This window comes from Xenopus tropicalis, chromosome 1 (assembly GCF_000004195.4).
Source record: "Xenopus tropicalis strain Nigerian chromosome 1, UCB_Xtro_10.0, whole genome shotgun sequence".
Classification (NCBI taxonomy): domain Eukaryota; kingdom Metazoa; phylum Chordata; class Amphibia; order Anura; family Pipidae; genus Xenopus; species Xenopus tropicalis.
This window is the reverse complement of record NC_030677.2, coordinates 24,105,660-24,122,599: the sequence shown is the minus strand read 5'-3', so window position 1 is coordinate 24,122,599 and position 16,940 is coordinate 24,105,660. Positions and strand designations below refer to the sequence as shown.

Below are 16,940 nucleotides of genomic sequence, written 5' to 3'. Positions count from 1 at the left end.
ATAGATGCAGAAGTGCTTAATTTGGAATGGAAGGCAGGAAAGACAGTGCATCTCACTGTGGGGGAAAGGCACAAGTGGGACACTGCATCTGTGGACATAAGTGAACCCTGTTATCTGCAATTTGCATCCAAAATGTGAATATGGAGGTAGTTTTAATGCATGCAGTTGATGTTCCAAAAAGGAGGAATTGCTCCACTGGGGGACACCTAATATTTTGGCACTCACCCAGTAAATCAGTTTTTCCTTGTCCTTTAATGGTCCCTTCAGTGGGAGCAAAAGACCCCTCTGTTTTACACAGGAGAGTCATATATAATCATTTGTTAGTGATGCCACGCCTCATTATGAGACACTATCCCATTTGTTTCAGCCTTCATTCTAATTTACAATTCTACTAGAACTCTCCCATAGGTCAAAGTTTGACATATAGAAGTTCAAGAAAAGCTGAACTGGAAGTTTACTCATACTTTTATATTTTTTGTAAAAAGAGTTTTGCCATGAGTATAGGAAATGTTAAACATAACTGCGTATTAATAAGGAATCTTGCGACAGATAGCTGCGCTAGGCTACACGTACCAGTGGAATCCATGTAAGCCTAAGAGAAATAATCAAAGGAAAGTTGTGTATAGCAGGGAGAAGGGATGTTTAATATTCTCCACTACGTTTAGTTTTAGATGTTGATTTTAGTAAAAGCTTTTCATTTGTTTGAATTTAGTATTCATGTGTTGTAACACTGTGGAAATATTTACAGACACCATAAATATTTGTGTCCACTCAGTGTAACATAAACATGGCAAGATGGCATTTAATGGATTGAACTGACCATGGGGCAACATTTAGAAGACTGTAAAGCCCCCTTCTCCTGTAAGTTCCTATTGCTATGCAAACAAACATGCACAGATGAGATATATACACGGTACAAAAATAAATGATAGAAACTGTACACACTTCTTCCCTAAATAAGTAAAGAGTTCAAAAACTAACATAATGTGACGACAGTTAGACGTGCTACTCCCCGGCACTCCCTGGTACAAATGGCACCTAAGTGAGTGCTGACCAAGCAATGCAATACATAAATATAGCAGCACAGGGCCAGTTTCTATGGCATATCTTAAATGTTATTGTTTTATGTCCCTTTTTCATGCAGAGTTCCTGTTGCCCAGCATGCCCCAACCCCTAACCTCCTGCATCATCCTGTCGGCTTACCTGAACTACCTTCTTACTCTCTCTACTCTTGCACTACTCACATCTGCCTTGTTCCATATCTGACCTTCTCTTACATGTTGCTGTATAAAGAAACATCTTGGCCCTTTGTAAGTCTGCCTTATTTGGCTGGAATTGCCCTGTTATGGTCTGTGTATTTGTTCCATAAAATTGGCCTCCCTCTTTTCTAAGTTGACATTTTTGTTTATTTAATTTCTCTTACCTTGCCTGAGCCAGTACAATCCTGCAGTTTAGCATCATCATCCATACTCTTGCTTTATTCCAGATCAGCCATGTTCTTCCTTGTTCTGTTGTCTAACTTTCCCTACCCTTTTTCACTTTTGCGGTCTTCTCTTTCCTTTCATGCCAGCCTTCCAACTCCAGGATCCTGAACTGGGTTAGTCTGTGCTCCTGCCCTACCCAGCCTCAATTCTGTCCTTCTATTGTCTGCCTATTTTAGACTTCATGTTCATGTCATGTTCTAACCCAGGGATCCCCAACCTTTTTTTACCTGTGAGCCACATTCAAATGTAAAAAGACTTGTGGAGCAACACAAGCATAAAACATGTTCCTGGGGGTGCCAAAAAAGGCTATTTGGTAGCAGCTATATGTATATGTCAGCTTGATAAAAGGCCACACCTGGCCTGAAACGTTGCTGGAATGCCCTAAGATGTATGCAATAAAGGCATTTTAAACAAGAAATACAAATGGTGCTGTTCTAAATTGTTTTTAGCCCCTATATGTACTTGCAGCCTACAGGAGACTCTGTTTGGCAGTACATCTGTTTTTTATGCAACCAAAACTTGCCTTCAAGCCAGGATTTCAAAAATAAGCACCTGCCTTAAGGCCACTGGGAGCAACATCTGAGGAATTGTTGCTTACAAGCCACTGGTTGGGGATCACTGTTCTAACCCATCATTTTTTTGTTACAAAGGATACAAAGACCGCCAAACCATCAGCACAAAAATAAATTGCCCAGAGCACAAAAAGTGATTAACACTTTTTTCCCATGTAAGGGAGAACTGTAGCATATAGTGTATAGAAGACTTGACCTCCGTGGCTTTTCTGGAAATAGACCTTGTAGCAGAAAACACACTGTCTACTACTAATGAACCCCAGTGGAACTTGCTTGCTGTTGGCAGAGGGACTCCCAACATTTGTCTGGGGCATAGACCAGAGCACAGAACTGATCAGATACACCAGATGGGCGGGTATTATAGATATTCAAGTTCAGCCTATTATACAAGCCACTTACATCCTAATTGGTTTGCCTGTCAACTGAAATCAGATATAAAGGGTCATTTACGAATGCAGTGCAGTGTGCAAAGTGCAATTTTTAGACGCAAACTGGCATTTTTTTAAACTCATACAATATTTATCCCCCAAAATAATGCACAATTGTGCATGATGTGTTAAAATGAACATAATTACACGTGTGTGTTTTCGCAAGTTGTCGGTAACAGGGCTCATTTTTTTCCTACAGTAGGCAATTTGTGCTTACTCCACAGTGAGTTAAAGGTACTTGTGTCCAAATGTGCTTTGTGCACCTAACTGTCTATAAAGCCCATCTGATGTACTTGTAGCTTATCTCATCAGAGCATCTATGGATCATTCAATTGACATAGATAAATACAAACACACAAAAGGCCCCAGGCACACTATGAGTTATGTCGGTATGGCCCCAGGCACACTATAAGTTATGTCGGTATGGCCCCAGGCACACTATAAGCTATGTCGGTATGGCTTACTGCACTTGATTAGAAAAGCAAAGTAAACGTAAACACTACTTAGAAATACGGTGTGTTACTATTTAAAAGAGTAGTACAGTGTGAGAGTGGCCCTTCAGAGAGAATAAATGCGCAACTTGTATAACCCAACCGTCACTGGTATGTGCAGTGGGTTACTGTGCTGTAATATCTATACAGAAACACAGCGCTTCTGTGCGGAGCAGTGACCCCTGAGACAGGATCGAGTGCAAGAAGACAGTAAACAAACAGAAGTCAGACTGCAAAGACTTCGAGGTATGAAAATAAACAGAGGGACGGCTTTTATGAGACACAGTATCTAGTCAGCTCTCTGCAATGTAAAATAAAATAAATGTAAAATAAACATATCTAGTAAGAACATGCGCCTGGAAAGCTCTGCGGCACTCCGGTTGCGTTAAAGTGTTCGTTCAATTTCATTGGGCGCTGTTGATTTGAAAAATCATTTACATTTAAAAGTGACTGGCTGCCTATGGAATAACAGCTGCCTACTGTATCCCACAGGGAGAGTAACCGCTGCCCCTGCTTGAGTGGGTTTTATACAAACTTCTTTGTAAGCATTGCTGGGCTTTATTCCTGAGCATTTTCCCTTTGTACTGCCATATATAGATAGGTATTATGCCATCACATGATCGTAATAATCATTACTTATATGTGTAAACATTTATGTAGAATTTAGCCCTAAAGATAGCGATAAAAAGGGAACCATCTGGATGCAGTGGGGTGAATAAGAAATGGAAAAGAAGAAACATTTGTGGTATTCTCCTTGGGTAAGGTACTGCTTCCAGTGATCTGACTGGCAAGTCTGGGGTTAATGGGGTGTTCATCTGCAATTTCTGAAGTGATCTTAATAGCATTTCTGGGGTAAAAGGAGTGCTCTTTAGCCATTTCTGTAGTGATCTTAATGGCATGTCTGGGGTTACTGGAGTGCTCATTAGCCATTTTGTGAGTTATTTTAATGGCCTGTCTGGGGTTAATGGAGTGCTCATTGGCCATTTCTGCAGTGATCTTAATGAAATGTCTGGGGTTAATGGGGTGCTCATTGGCCATTTTGCAAGTGATTTTAATGGCCTGTCTGCGGATAATGGAGTGCTCATTGGCCATTTCTGCAGTGATCTTACTGGCATGTCTGGAGTAAATGGAGTGCTCAATTGTCATTTCTGCACAGATCTTACTGGAAAAGCTTGGGTTAATGGAGTGCTGATTGGCAATTTTTGCAGAGATCTTACTGGTAAGTCTGGGGTTGTTGAAGTGCTTATTGGCCATTTCTGCAGTGGTCTTACTGGTAAGTCAGGGGTTAAAGGAACTCTTACTGGCCAATTCTACTGTTATCATACAGGTAAGTCTGGGGTTAATTGAGGGCTCACTGCACATTTCTGCACTGATCTCAATGGCAAGTCTGGGGTTTATTTCTGCAGTGATCTTTTTTAATAGAGGGCTCAATGGCTACTTCTGTAATGATCTTATTGGCAAATCTGGGGTTAATGAAGTTCTCCTTGATTTCTGCTGTGATCTTACTGTCATGAAATGTAAGTGCCACAGTGGGTTGTGGAATGTTTTTGTGAAATGGGCACAGTATTTGAAGCATGGCACAAAAGTGGCCCTGAGCAAATATTTGGCCATGTTCATGTGGCAGATCTGTATATGTTTCATTCTGTTTTTGTGGTGAGATATACATCTGCCAGCCAGTGTGTGCTTCATTAGCCCTCTGAGAGTAATGAGGCCCCAAACTCTAGTTAGCGCCACTGGCTAGATGTACGAGATTCATCTCTCTGAGAGGTGCCCCTTACTGGAGCCTGGGGGCAGTAGGCAGTGAAGCTACCTTTATAAACACACCTCACTAATGGCTCACGTTTACTTGTGCCCAGAATGATAGTCCCTGTTAGAAACCCAAGATTAATGGAGCATGTCAGCCACCCCCAAATTAATTACAGCTCACAAACACCAAAACCCAATAAGTAGGTGAACATTATGTAAAAGCCCAGTGGGTTTATTAAAACCTGTTGTAGTCATTGTAATACTCACAACATACAAACCTCAAACTGTGTGTTTAGGATTTGAATGCACTTTTAATTGATAAAATGCTGCCATCTACTGGGTGGATTTATAGTAACAAGTCTGAAAACACGGGCCAATGCAATTTTAGAATCTGTACTTACCCACAATAAATTAAATATGACCTGAATGTAATCTTGGCCTTGGCAAGACAAAAAATTGGGTGCAGCACAGGATGTGGGTGTATAACCAGTTGCAAATAGTGTAATAATATGAATATCTACATCATATAAAAAGTTAATTTAAAGGTGAACCACCCCTTCAAAAAACTCACACAAGGCTGGACTGGCCCCCAGGAGCCCTACAAGATCTCCCAGTGGGCCCCAGATTAAGTCAATAACTGCACTTACTAGAAAGTAATGGAATACACTTTTATTTAAAACAGTGAATTAAATTGAACACACTGAAAAAGGATTGTATATTTATGTATCAATGCCAGATTATTAATCATTACAATACTACTACACAAGAAAGAAGTCATTCAGTGAGCTGGACAGAACAAACGCACAGATGTTTGTACTTTTTTCCGTAAACCACATACAAATTGTACTTACCCATTGTCTAAACCATTCTGGCCAAGTTTCTTGCCTATGTCCCCCACCATCACTCCAGGCATGGGCAGAAGAGTCTGAGGGTCCCGTATCTAGAGAGAAATTGTATATAATATTAATTGTGAATCGAAGGAGATAAGAACTGGAAGTGAGCAGATAAAATTACATGGAATTAATATACCGATCACTAAATAGTATTTCCTGCTAATCTGCCTGTGATCTGAAAGCATAATAATCGCACAGCCATTTCATTCTGCCCATCGCTGGCTCTTACATTACTTACACTATGTATCAATGATCTATATGAAAACATTGGCAATTTTTTGTATGAAGGCAGCACATTTACTGGGAAAGTTATTACTTCTAAGTAAATAACACTATGTAGCCATGGCTGCTGTTCCCATTTGGATATACTCCCATTTGGAAATATCACCTCAAGAACAAACAGAATGTGACTTCCAGGGAAGATGACTTGGCCAATGGTAAGGCTTACTGGGCCAAAACCAAACACTGCTTTTCATGTCGCCATTTTAATGGATGTGAAAACTTGCCATACTCACATTCTAATACAACGCGATTAAAAGAGTTATTGATCCCCTGCTCCTATTAATTATAAAGTCTTATTCATGAATAGCTTCTCATATGGAGGAAGCATATGTTTTTTACTGAAAGTAATTATATCTGCCTGTTTGCCAAAGCACACTCCAGATGCCAAAACCAGTAACTAATGACACAGTATAATCAATCCACCCGAATATTATTCAAGCATATTCACACAACTCAAGAATGGACATTTGTCAATATCTTCAGATTTACTGTTTCAGAGATATATTGAACCCAATAGGAAAAAGAAAGAGGCAAGGCAAAATCATTGCCAATTTGTTATCCCCCAACCACGCTTTTGTTCCCCCCAACCCCGCTTTTGTTCCCCCAAAAAATCACAATCCTTGTGTTCTGCTGAGCACCTTGTCCCCATCTTTTTTTGTGTCCCATGCATGTCATATAGGGCTTGGGCAAGCTCACACACAGTACAGATCTTTTGAGAATTCTGTAATGTACGGATACCCTCACAGAACAGGCAAACCACCCCCGGTCTTGGTTTTTTTTTTAAGAAATGGAGCCCTTGCCTAGGGTAGCAGGTAAGCCACTTGAATCACTAGATGATGCCAAACAGCTTCTCCTTTAACAAACATCTTAAGAAGGTAGAACAGAATTCTGCTTAACATTAGCCCAGTAATTATACTTTGTGCTGTAAGATATTTTCATTATTGTTTTAATTAAAATTCAGTTTCAAGTTATTGTACAAAACAATATAAAAGGGTGCATTTGAAAAACATTTTTTTCACTTACACCTCTCTTTTTCTTTTTTTAAAGCAGTTGTATATGGACGAGTAGGTGTTGAGTATTTATGTACTATGCTAGAGACATGGTTGGTAGAAACTCATTTTACAAAGCTCACCTCTCTACATTCAGCACATGAACTATCAAATCAATGCAGCCAGATACACTTCTAATCCCACAGGATTTTCCTGCCTGATTTGATCAATAACTGACCCTAATAACATATTGGTCAGAGCTGTTATCAGGAGTGTCTGTATAAATATACACAGTATATGCTGTAAAAGTATCCATGTGCTGTGTTAATACAAACCAGTTACCAGTCAGGGTTGGCACAGAAATAAAGGTTTACCTGCACAACAAAGGAATGTAACCCATGGCACTTTCCATCAGAGGTATAGAGCTGAGCATAAACGACTGCATGGGTAGCGGTCTTTCCCATGTTGCCCACCCAAAACTTGGCAGCTTCAAAATCTGGCGAGTTCAGAATAAATCCCTAGGAGACAAAAGAGTTGTTAATGGTTAGATATTTGTTACACAAACTGCAGAACACATTTCAAACATGCCATAAACCGCTGCTCTTTGCATTAAAGAACAGCCACCAGATACCATTGAAGTTTGATGACCCTACAGACTAAAGGTATGTTCAGTGAATCGTCAAACTGCTGGAATCATGTAGCGGCTTAGACAAAGTTTGTTCTGATCCAGTAGTAAGTTATACCAACCAATCAGATATTTCCTTTAGCATTCTGACTGCTATAATTTGCTTAATGAAAAAAATTTAACCATGGCAATAAATAATTTCCTTTAATCTGATAAATGAAAGGCGCAGACTGCAGTACAGAGGTGTGTTACTTCAGGTAGGCAGTTCCTAAAGTATTAATGGACAGCAGCCAGGGGCCTAACAAATTGGCACCCCCAGTGGATTCTTCCTTTGTCCATTAAAGGAGAAGGAAACATTAAATCAGTGGGGGGTGCCAAAAGTTAGTTTTGCGTCTGCCCTAATCAGAACGAATAGAGGACTGAATAATCTGAGATTCTTCTGCAGAAATACCCTGGGCCGTTGCAGATTTTAGTGAACAGAAGCGTCTGCCCAGGGTATCAGGAAAGTGATCACTGGGGGGGCTAAAATTTTGGCTGTCTCCCAGTGATTTCAACTTTGGTTTTGCTTTAATATGTTAAAAACTGCTTCTACATGCCTAAGTTTTACATTCAAGCTTTTACATTTTTTTTTTGTTTTACAGAACACAATTTCTGAGACAATCTACAATAAGTCTTCATTTTTAATTCAAGGTTTTTTTAGTTATTTAGCTTTTTGTTCAGGAGCTCTACATTTTGGTATTTTAGTTGCTATCTCGTTGCTAGGGTCTATAGCAACCAGGCAGTGGTTTGAATGAGAGACTGAATATAAAAAGGGAAGGACCAAAGTAGATAAGTAATAAAAAGTATCAATAATAAAAAGTAACAATAACAATACAATTGTAGCCACACAGAGCAATAGTTTTTGTCTGCTGGGGTCAGTGACTGCTATTTGAAAACTGGAAAGAGGAAAAATAAGTTAAAAAAAATGGAAATAATGGGAACCAATTGCAAAGTTGCTAGGAATAGGGCATTCTGTAACATACCAAAACTTAAACGTGAACCCCTGCTTTAAAAGAGAGAAATTTGTTACCTTGCCACTTTAATTTCTTAATAACAAATAAATAATAATAATTTAATAACAGCCGCAGGACATGTCATATTAGTCTCTGTTTTATAACCATACCTTGGTAGATGCATCAAATGTTGCCGTTGTTCTTACAGCTTTTGTGTTACTGCCATGACTGAGTTCAGTCAATGCAAAGCACCCAAAAATCTACATAGATAAGAACAGTGCATTAGGAGAAAGTGCAGAAAGTCAAACTTAAGCATGGCAGAATTGGCATCAGGTGACAAACACAAATTAGTACTAAACCATCATTCCATGATGTATTTACTGCTAGTATTTGGCCAACTAATTTATAATAAGACAAATCCTAAAGTTCCTACTTGAGTCACTACTTAATGCCGAATGAAGTTAAAGAACTGTAAAACTGGAGGTGAATGTTATTTTTTTGGATATCGCATTTTTCAGATTTGCTTAAATTTGAATAAGAAATTTGGGGTTCTGTTTCAGTTTGGCATTAAGCTGAAGGATTTGGTGCTTTGTGTCAACTCCTACCAGCCTTTCCTAGTTATAGAAGGTGAATCTTACAGCAGCCGAGGTCCAAAAGGTTTAGGGTGAAGGTGCACAGTAAGATTTGTTGCCCACGGTTAAATCTGCACTACCACTGGTAATCTCCTAAAAATGCCATCCCCTTTACTAACATTAGAATCGCCTTCTTTCGCATATGCCAAATCGCTACAGTGAAATGTAATTTACTTGAGGCAATTCTAATGTGAGTGAAGGGTATTCTTCACACTTTTACAGCATATGGCATAATGATGCTACCTTCACCAACATGTATTGCTTTACTTGCCTCCATTGTTTGTACTTGATTTAAAAACTGGCTGTGCCTTTCAGATCCAGCATTTCCAACAGCACCACTGAACACCTGGAAGACAGAGGGTAAAAGTCCAGTAAAAACATAAAATCTAAAGGCTTCAATACATACAAATATTATTACAAATCAAACCTTTTTTTACCATAACGATTTTCATCCTGGAGATATTTTGATAATAAATAGTATTGGCCTATGACTGCCATTGGCAGGTTATTGTAACCGGAACCTTATCTTTTGTGGACAAAAGAGCAAATTAAACCAACAATGTTCCAATATATAGTGAAAAGCCTTTCCACAACAACAGAGGCTATTATAGTAGCTATATAAGACCAACTTCACATTCGTACCCTTGGTTTGGGAATGAAATGTTGGACAGTTAGAATGGACGGTCAAGAGAGCGTCCAACAGAAAACATCAGTCTATAGACTTTCAAATGACTGTGAATATTAGTATTAGCCTATATAAATATTCACAGTCATTTTAAAGTCTAATGACTGATATTTTCAGTTGTACAATCCTCACATTCCTTCCTTGGGATCTATTGTATAAACATATCCCAACACAAGATAAATGTTCTGTGCATATAGCTGCGAATTGCAAGCATACAAAAGTATTTACATCTGTATATAGTATGGAAGTGAATGCACAGTACAATGAACAAATAAGTGAAAAGCTTCTATATGGTATACCTGAGTGTTCAGGAAATATTTCGCTCCAAGTGACCAATCATACATGCCCAAGCAATTTATGAGAGCTAACACTTTCTGTGGCTTCTCCAAAGTCTGTTGCAGAGTCAGGAAGTTATATTCAAAAATCCTCTTGCACCGTCGGAATGTCAGCTCTCTGTACTTCTCCATAGACAAATCTTGTCCAGGATGTCGATGGAACAGTGGGTCATTCTCTAGAGCAGAGAAGATTTCCTTCTGGATGTTAAAAAAAAAACACAAAAGTGCAACAAAAGTTAATTTTCAGAGCTATGTCATTAGCAAAATGGCAACATGGATACACATATTAATACTTTTACCGATATATATGAAGGCTCTTGATGTTCATTAGCATAACACAATTGAATCAGTATTCGTATGCCACAATTACTGACACAACAATGCAACTTTATTACTATGGACATGATGGACTAATTCTGCCTATAGCTCACGATGTGGGGCTTGCATCAGTAAATAAAGGTGAACTAAATTGGAAATCAAAACTGCAGGGAATAAATAGGGCTGGGGTGCACCTAATTTCAACCCCCCACCCCTCTCTATTCATGCCACACCCTAAACCTGTATGCCTGTTTAAACAACTCCTGTACATACCTCCACCACCACTGAAATAAGAAACCTTACAATGAGCATAATACTGTGTCACTTTTGTGAAGATCCCATCCTTTACAGTGTTTTCTGTAAATAAACCAGAAGAAACAGAGAAGTACAGATGAGCCAGACTTAAGCTGGCCATATATCACCATGAGGTGGGCGATATCAGTGTAATCTGATCGTTTGCCCCTAGGGCCAAATGATTAGAGTAGCCAGATGTTGTTCACCTCAACTACAGTGGGGATATGGGCCACCAGGGTGAGGAAAGCATCAACGAGTCAATGCTTCCTTGTTCCGATGGGATTTATAAACCTGTGGCTGCCCATTTCATATCTGGCCAATTTTCGCCCAGATATGGGTCAGGTAGGCCAGTCAGAGTGCCCCACACAAGGGCAGATAAGCTGCTGATTTTGACTGAAGGGGCCAAATCGACAGGTAAAATCTGCCCGTGTATGGCCACCTTAAGAGGAGCTGAAAAACCCTCCAATGTGAAAGCTTCATGTCAAGCATACCTCATGCCCCACACAGGCTTAAAAGCAAAAACTAGACATTTTCACCCTTACAAAAGTAATGGACTCTAAATGATCTCTGGGAATCAGGAAGGAAAAAATCTGACAAAACTAGTGCTTCCCTATCCAAAGGACATCCCTAATAAAATCTAAATTTAGTGTGCTTACATTTCATCAAATCTGGCCAGTTCCCTATTTGCTCTCTTTTTGGGAAACACTTTAAACTCACCTTAAACTGGATAAGTTCTTCATCATCCAAAAAAAATACCATTTCCTTCCAATTAAAAGACGCTCTTCTTCTATATTCTGAGAGAGGCCCATGAGGTAAATCTGGAAGCAACTCATTCGGAATATTTGGGCGCTGTGATGTGGTGCCTTTGGCAGTGTTCATTGTAATGGAGTCTTTCTGTTACCTGCAATAACAAAGTAGGTTGAAGGGCATGATAAGTTAAACATCTCCATAACTTCTGTCCTTTCATATAGCTCACCTTTATTTTTTGTGGTTTTTCAGTTATTTAGCTTTTTGCTCATCAGCTTTACAGTTTGGAATTTCAGTAGCTACCTGGTTGCTAGGGTTTTGTCTGCCAGTCTAATGCTTGTTGTTGACGTTACAGAGACACAGTGGCCTGGGACATGAATGCCACCTTGCTGAGAACTGATGCCAATGTCCGGGGCCAGTTTGTTGTCTGACTTCCCTCCTGCTGGTCATTCTGCTTGTAGTTGGTGCTCCCTGTCCTGTTCTTGCATTATCCCTTGCCTGCCTAACTCTGAACTTTACCAGCTCTGCCCTACTTTGGCTCCTGGACTTTGCACACATTAACTCTTGCAGAGCCGTGCTTTGATCTTGCCTTGATATGTACAGGTATGGGATCTGTTATCCGGAAAGTTGTTAGCCAGAAAGTTCCGAATTATATGCATCCCTTTATAGGCTCCATTTTAAGCAAATAATTAAAATTTTTAAAAATGATTTCCTTTTTCTCTGTAATATTAAACCAGTACCTTGTACTTGATCCCAACTAAGATATAATTACCCCTTATTGGGGGCAGAACAGCCCTATTGGGTTTATTTCATGGTTAAATGATTCCCTTTTCTCTGTAATAATAAAACAGTACCTGTACTTGATCCCAACTACGATATAATTACCCCTTATTGGGGGCAGAACAGTGCTATTGGGTTTATTTAATGGTTAAATGATTCCCTTTTCTCAGTAATAATAAAACAGTACCTTGTACACGATCCCAACTAAGATATAATTAATCCTTAATGGTGGCAAAATAACCCTAATGGGTTTATTAAATGTTAAAATTATTTTTTTTAGTAGACATAAGGTATGGAAATCCGTTACGTAAAGACCATCTCCCATAGACTCCATTATAAGCAAATGATTCTAATTTTTAAAAATGATTTCCTTTTTCTCTGTAATAATAAAACAGTACCTGTACTTGATCCCAACTAAGATATAATTACCCCTTATTGGGGGCAGAACAGCCCTATTGGGTTTATTTAATGGTTAAATGATTCCCTTTTCTCTGTAATAATAAAACAGTACCTGTACTTGATCCCAACTAAGATATAATTACCCCTTATTGGGGGCAGAACAGCCCTATTGGGTTTATTTAATGGTTAAATGATTCCCTTTTCTCTGTAATAATAAAACAGTACCTGTACTTGATCCCAACTAAGATATAATTAATCCTTATTGGAGGCAACACAGGCCTATTCAGTTTATTCAATATGTAAATGATTTTTAGCAGACTTAAGTTATGGAGATCCAAATTCCAGAAAGACCCCCTTATCCGGAAAACCCCAGGTCCCAAGCATTCTGGATAACAGGTCACAGTTTGCCTGCTAACTTTTCAATCAAGGCAAAATAAAGTGCTAATCAAAGTAACATGAAGGTATTCTTCCCAATGAGAGTTAATGCTCTGCTAACTTATTCTCATATGTTAATAAACAGATATTTGAAGCAACAATTAAAAAGTTAAAGGGAATAATTTAAGAAGCTATTATATGAATCTTGGCCAAATGTAAGTAAAAGATCAAGCTAACTGAATGTGCCTGTTTAATTTTCAATAGCTACTGCATATACAGAATTATACTGCAAGTGTAGATAATAGCCAAGGTTACTATGTCAAAGATCATACACTAAGTAAAGTGGAACACATACGGATATAATCTGACTCTCATCACAATATTATGCTGGAATTCTAGCTGTTTTGTGATCTCGATTTGTTAACCTGATACTGTATCAGCCCAGAGTTCCAAAGTCCTTAAAGTTCACTCTGTATCTCACTTTCTTTGCAAGACCGTGTTACAGAGGGAAACAAAAACATGAGCTGCGTTTCTAATTATCTCTGCTGCAGAATTGGTATAACTTCATGCTGCCGCCAACAAACATGCAACGGAGAGTTGGGCTGGACAGAGCCAATCCTGCATATTTGTAAGGCTGTATGCACAGGAGGGTCGATGAGCTGCCTAAACTTGGCCCAACACGTACAGTACCAATAAAGTAGAAATCAAAGCTGGGCAGCCGATCTTTACTAATGTGGATAGGGTATCAACATGTGATAATGCTTGACCAGACCTTGCCCAATGGGCTCCTGTCTTCTAGTGACGGGTTGGATAGATAAAATTATAGTATTTGTCATAGCTCTGCAGAAAATGATAATTATTATACAAATATTGAATGTAGAATACATAGTTACACACTATAAAAGTTATTGTAGAAGAAGAGCCATTGGAAGCAGCTGTAGGCCAGCTCAGTGAATATTCCTAACAGCTACTATCAAACCAAACAGGGATGTAACTATTAGTGATATGTCGGTCAAGAAAAACTTCACCTGACCCTCAACTGGAAAATGTTGCCATTGTAGGACCCACACCCATCCCACATCTGTGTCTTTCTGCTCTGTAGGCTACTTCTTGCACCTTTGGTTCAAAGACTAAGGGGCTGATATACTAATCAACAAATCCGAATCCCGAATGGTAAAAAATCGAATTGGAAACTAACATTTTGCGACTTTTTCGTAGCCATTACAACTTGCTCGTAAATTGTCGCGACTTTTTCGTAGCCATTACGACTTGCTCATATATTGTCGCGACTTTTTCGTATTGAGCACTCGTAAATGGCGGGCAACCCTTTGCGACTTTACATGATTTTGGAAGCCTCCAATAGGACTCAATGGCACTCTGCAGCTCCAACCTGGCCCAAGGAAAGTCTCCCATAGGGCTCAATGGCACCCTGCAGCTCCAACCTGGCCCAAGGAAAGTCTCCCATAGGGCTCAATGGCACTCTGCAGCTCCAACCCGGCCCAAGGAAAGCCTCCCCTAGGGCTCAATGGCACTCTGCAGCTCCAACCCGGCCCAAGGAAAGTCTCCCATAGGGCTCAATGGTACTCTGCAGCTCCAACCCGGCCCAAGGAAAGCCTCCCCTAGGGCTCAATGGCACTCTGCAGCTCCAACCCGGCCCAAGGAAAGTCTCCCATAGGGCTCAATGGCACTCTGCAGCTCCAACCCGGCCCAAGGAAAGTCTCCCATAGGGCTCAATGGCACTCTGCACCTCCAACCCGGCCCAAGGAAAGTCTCCCATAGGGCTCAATGGCACTCTGCAGCTCCAACCCGGCCCAAGGAAAGTCTACACTAAGTAAAGTGGAACACATACGGATATAATCTGACTCTCATCACAATATTATGCTGGAATTCTAGCTGTTTTGTGATCTCGATTTGTTAACCTGATACTGTATCAGCCCAGAGTTCCAAAGTCCTTAAAGTTCACTCTGTATCTCACTTTCTTTGCAAGACCGTGTTACAGAGGGAAACAAAAACATGAGCTGCGTTTCTAATTATCTCTGCTGCAGAATTGGTATAACTTCATGCTGCCGCCAACAAACATGCAACGGAGAGTTGGGCTGGACAGAGCCAATCCTGCATATTTGTAAGGCTGTATGCACAGGAGGGTCGATGAGCTGCCTAAACTTGGCCCAACACGTACAGTACCAATAAAGTAGAAATCAAAGCTGGGCAGCCGATCTTTACTAATGTGGATAGGGTATCAACATGTGATAATGCTTGACCAGACCTTGCCCAATGGGCTCCTGTCTTCTAGTGACGGGTTGGATAGATAAAATTATAGTATTTGTCATAGCTCTGCAGAAAATGATAATTATTATACAAATATTGAATGTAGAATACATAGTTACACACTATAAAAGTTATTGTAGAAGAAGAGCCATTGGAAGCAGCTGTAGGCCAGCTCAGTGAATATTCCTAACAGCTACTATCAAACCAAACAGGGATGTAACTATTAGTGATATGTCGGTCAAGAAAAACTTCACCTGACCCTCAACTGGAAAATGTTGCCATTGTAGGACCCACACCCATCCCACATCTGTGTCTTTCTGCTCTGTAGGCTACTTCTTGCACCTTTGGTTCAAAGACTAAGGGGCTGATATACTAATCAACAAATCCGAATCCCGAATGGTAAAAAATCGAATTGGAAACTAACATTTTGCGACTTTTTCGTAGCCATTACAACTTGCTCGTAAATTGTCGCGACTTTTTCGTAGCCATTACGACTTGCTCATATATTGTCGCGACTTTTTCGTATTGAGCACTCGTAAATGGCGGGCAACCCTTTGCGACTTTACATGATTTTGGAAGCCTCCAATAGGACTCAATGGCACTCTGCAGCTCCAACCTGGCCCAAGGAAAGTCTCCCATAGGGCTCAATGGCACCCTGCAGCTCCAACCTGGCCCAAGGAAAGCCTCCCCTAGGGCTCAATGGCACTCTGCAGCTCCAACCCGGCCCAAGGAAAGTCTCCCATAGGGCTCAATGGCACTCTGCAGCTCCAACCCGGGCCAAGGAAAGTCACGATACTGAAGCTTGAAACTTTCGTACTCAGTGCGACGGCTACGAAAAAGTCGCGACAATTTGCGCAAGTTGTAACGCTACGAAAAAGTTGCGACAATTTACGAAAAAGTCGTAACGGCTTATAAAAAGTCGCGACAATTTACGAAAAAATTGCAAAATACCGATCATTACGAAAAAAACGCATTCGGACGCTTTTCGGACGTTCGTGGATTAGTAAATGTGCCCCTAAGTATCTTTGGGAGTAGAGAAGGAGTGTACTCCCCCAGTCTGATCCACACCCAACCTGAACCGGCTACAATTGCTAAAATTATAACCCAAACCTGCCCAACGTTCCATGGGCTTCAGGTTAACTCTCGCATCGCCAGCAACTATATAGAACCTGTTGATACAGGAGCCAGCGACTGGTTTAGGTTGTAAGCTCTAATGAGCACATCCTTTTTTACCTTGTATTTGTATTGAACTTATACACCTGACATATACACCATTGTTGTACAGCACTGTAGAACATGTTAGCAGTTTCAAAATACATATTAATAATATTAATTATTATCAGTTTTATGGAAAAGTCTTATTTAGCTAGGTGGGCCTTAAAATTATGTTTCTGTGGAGCCCAGTATCTCCTACTTACCCCATTACGAGCAAATCAATACAATGTTTTAACCCCAACCCCTGCTGCCCCCTCACCTGGGCACACACGCAAGGAGAAACAGGCACAGCTCAGGGCTGAACGCAGCAGTGCAACTATAGAGAGTTCACAAGTGACAGGGGGCGGGCTGGTAGGAGGGGCTAAATCGGCGGCCATGTTTGTTGCGGCA

The 16,940-nt window shown here is 40.2% G+C and overlaps 1 protein-coding gene across 1 annotated transcript in view; it reads right to left on the bottom strand.

Annotated features, from left to right (window-relative positions):
• The window catches only part of acox3 (acyl-CoA oxidase 3, pristanoyl), a 49,129-nt gene extending 32,213 nt beyond the window's left edge, over nt 1-16,916 (bottom strand). The window contains exons 1-7 of the mRNA XM_002938641.5: nt 16,810-16,916; nt 11,484-11,667; nt 10,119-10,352; nt 9,406-9,480; nt 8,673-8,762; nt 7,260-7,403; nt 5,573-5,661 (exon numbers count right to left, since the gene is read on the bottom strand). Coding sequence (XP_002938687.3) covers nt 5,573-5,661; nt 7,260-7,403; nt 8,673-8,762; nt 9,406-9,480; nt 10,119-10,352; nt 11,484-11,645 — 794 coding nt within the window. The 5' untranslated portion in view covers nt 11,646-11,667; nt 16,810-16,916. The remainder of the gene's footprint in view (nt 1-5,572; nt 5,662-7,259; nt 7,404-8,672; nt 8,763-9,405; nt 9,481-10,118; nt 10,353-11,483; nt 11,668-16,809) is intronic.
• Nucleotides 16,917-16,940: the final 24 nt, after the last annotated feature.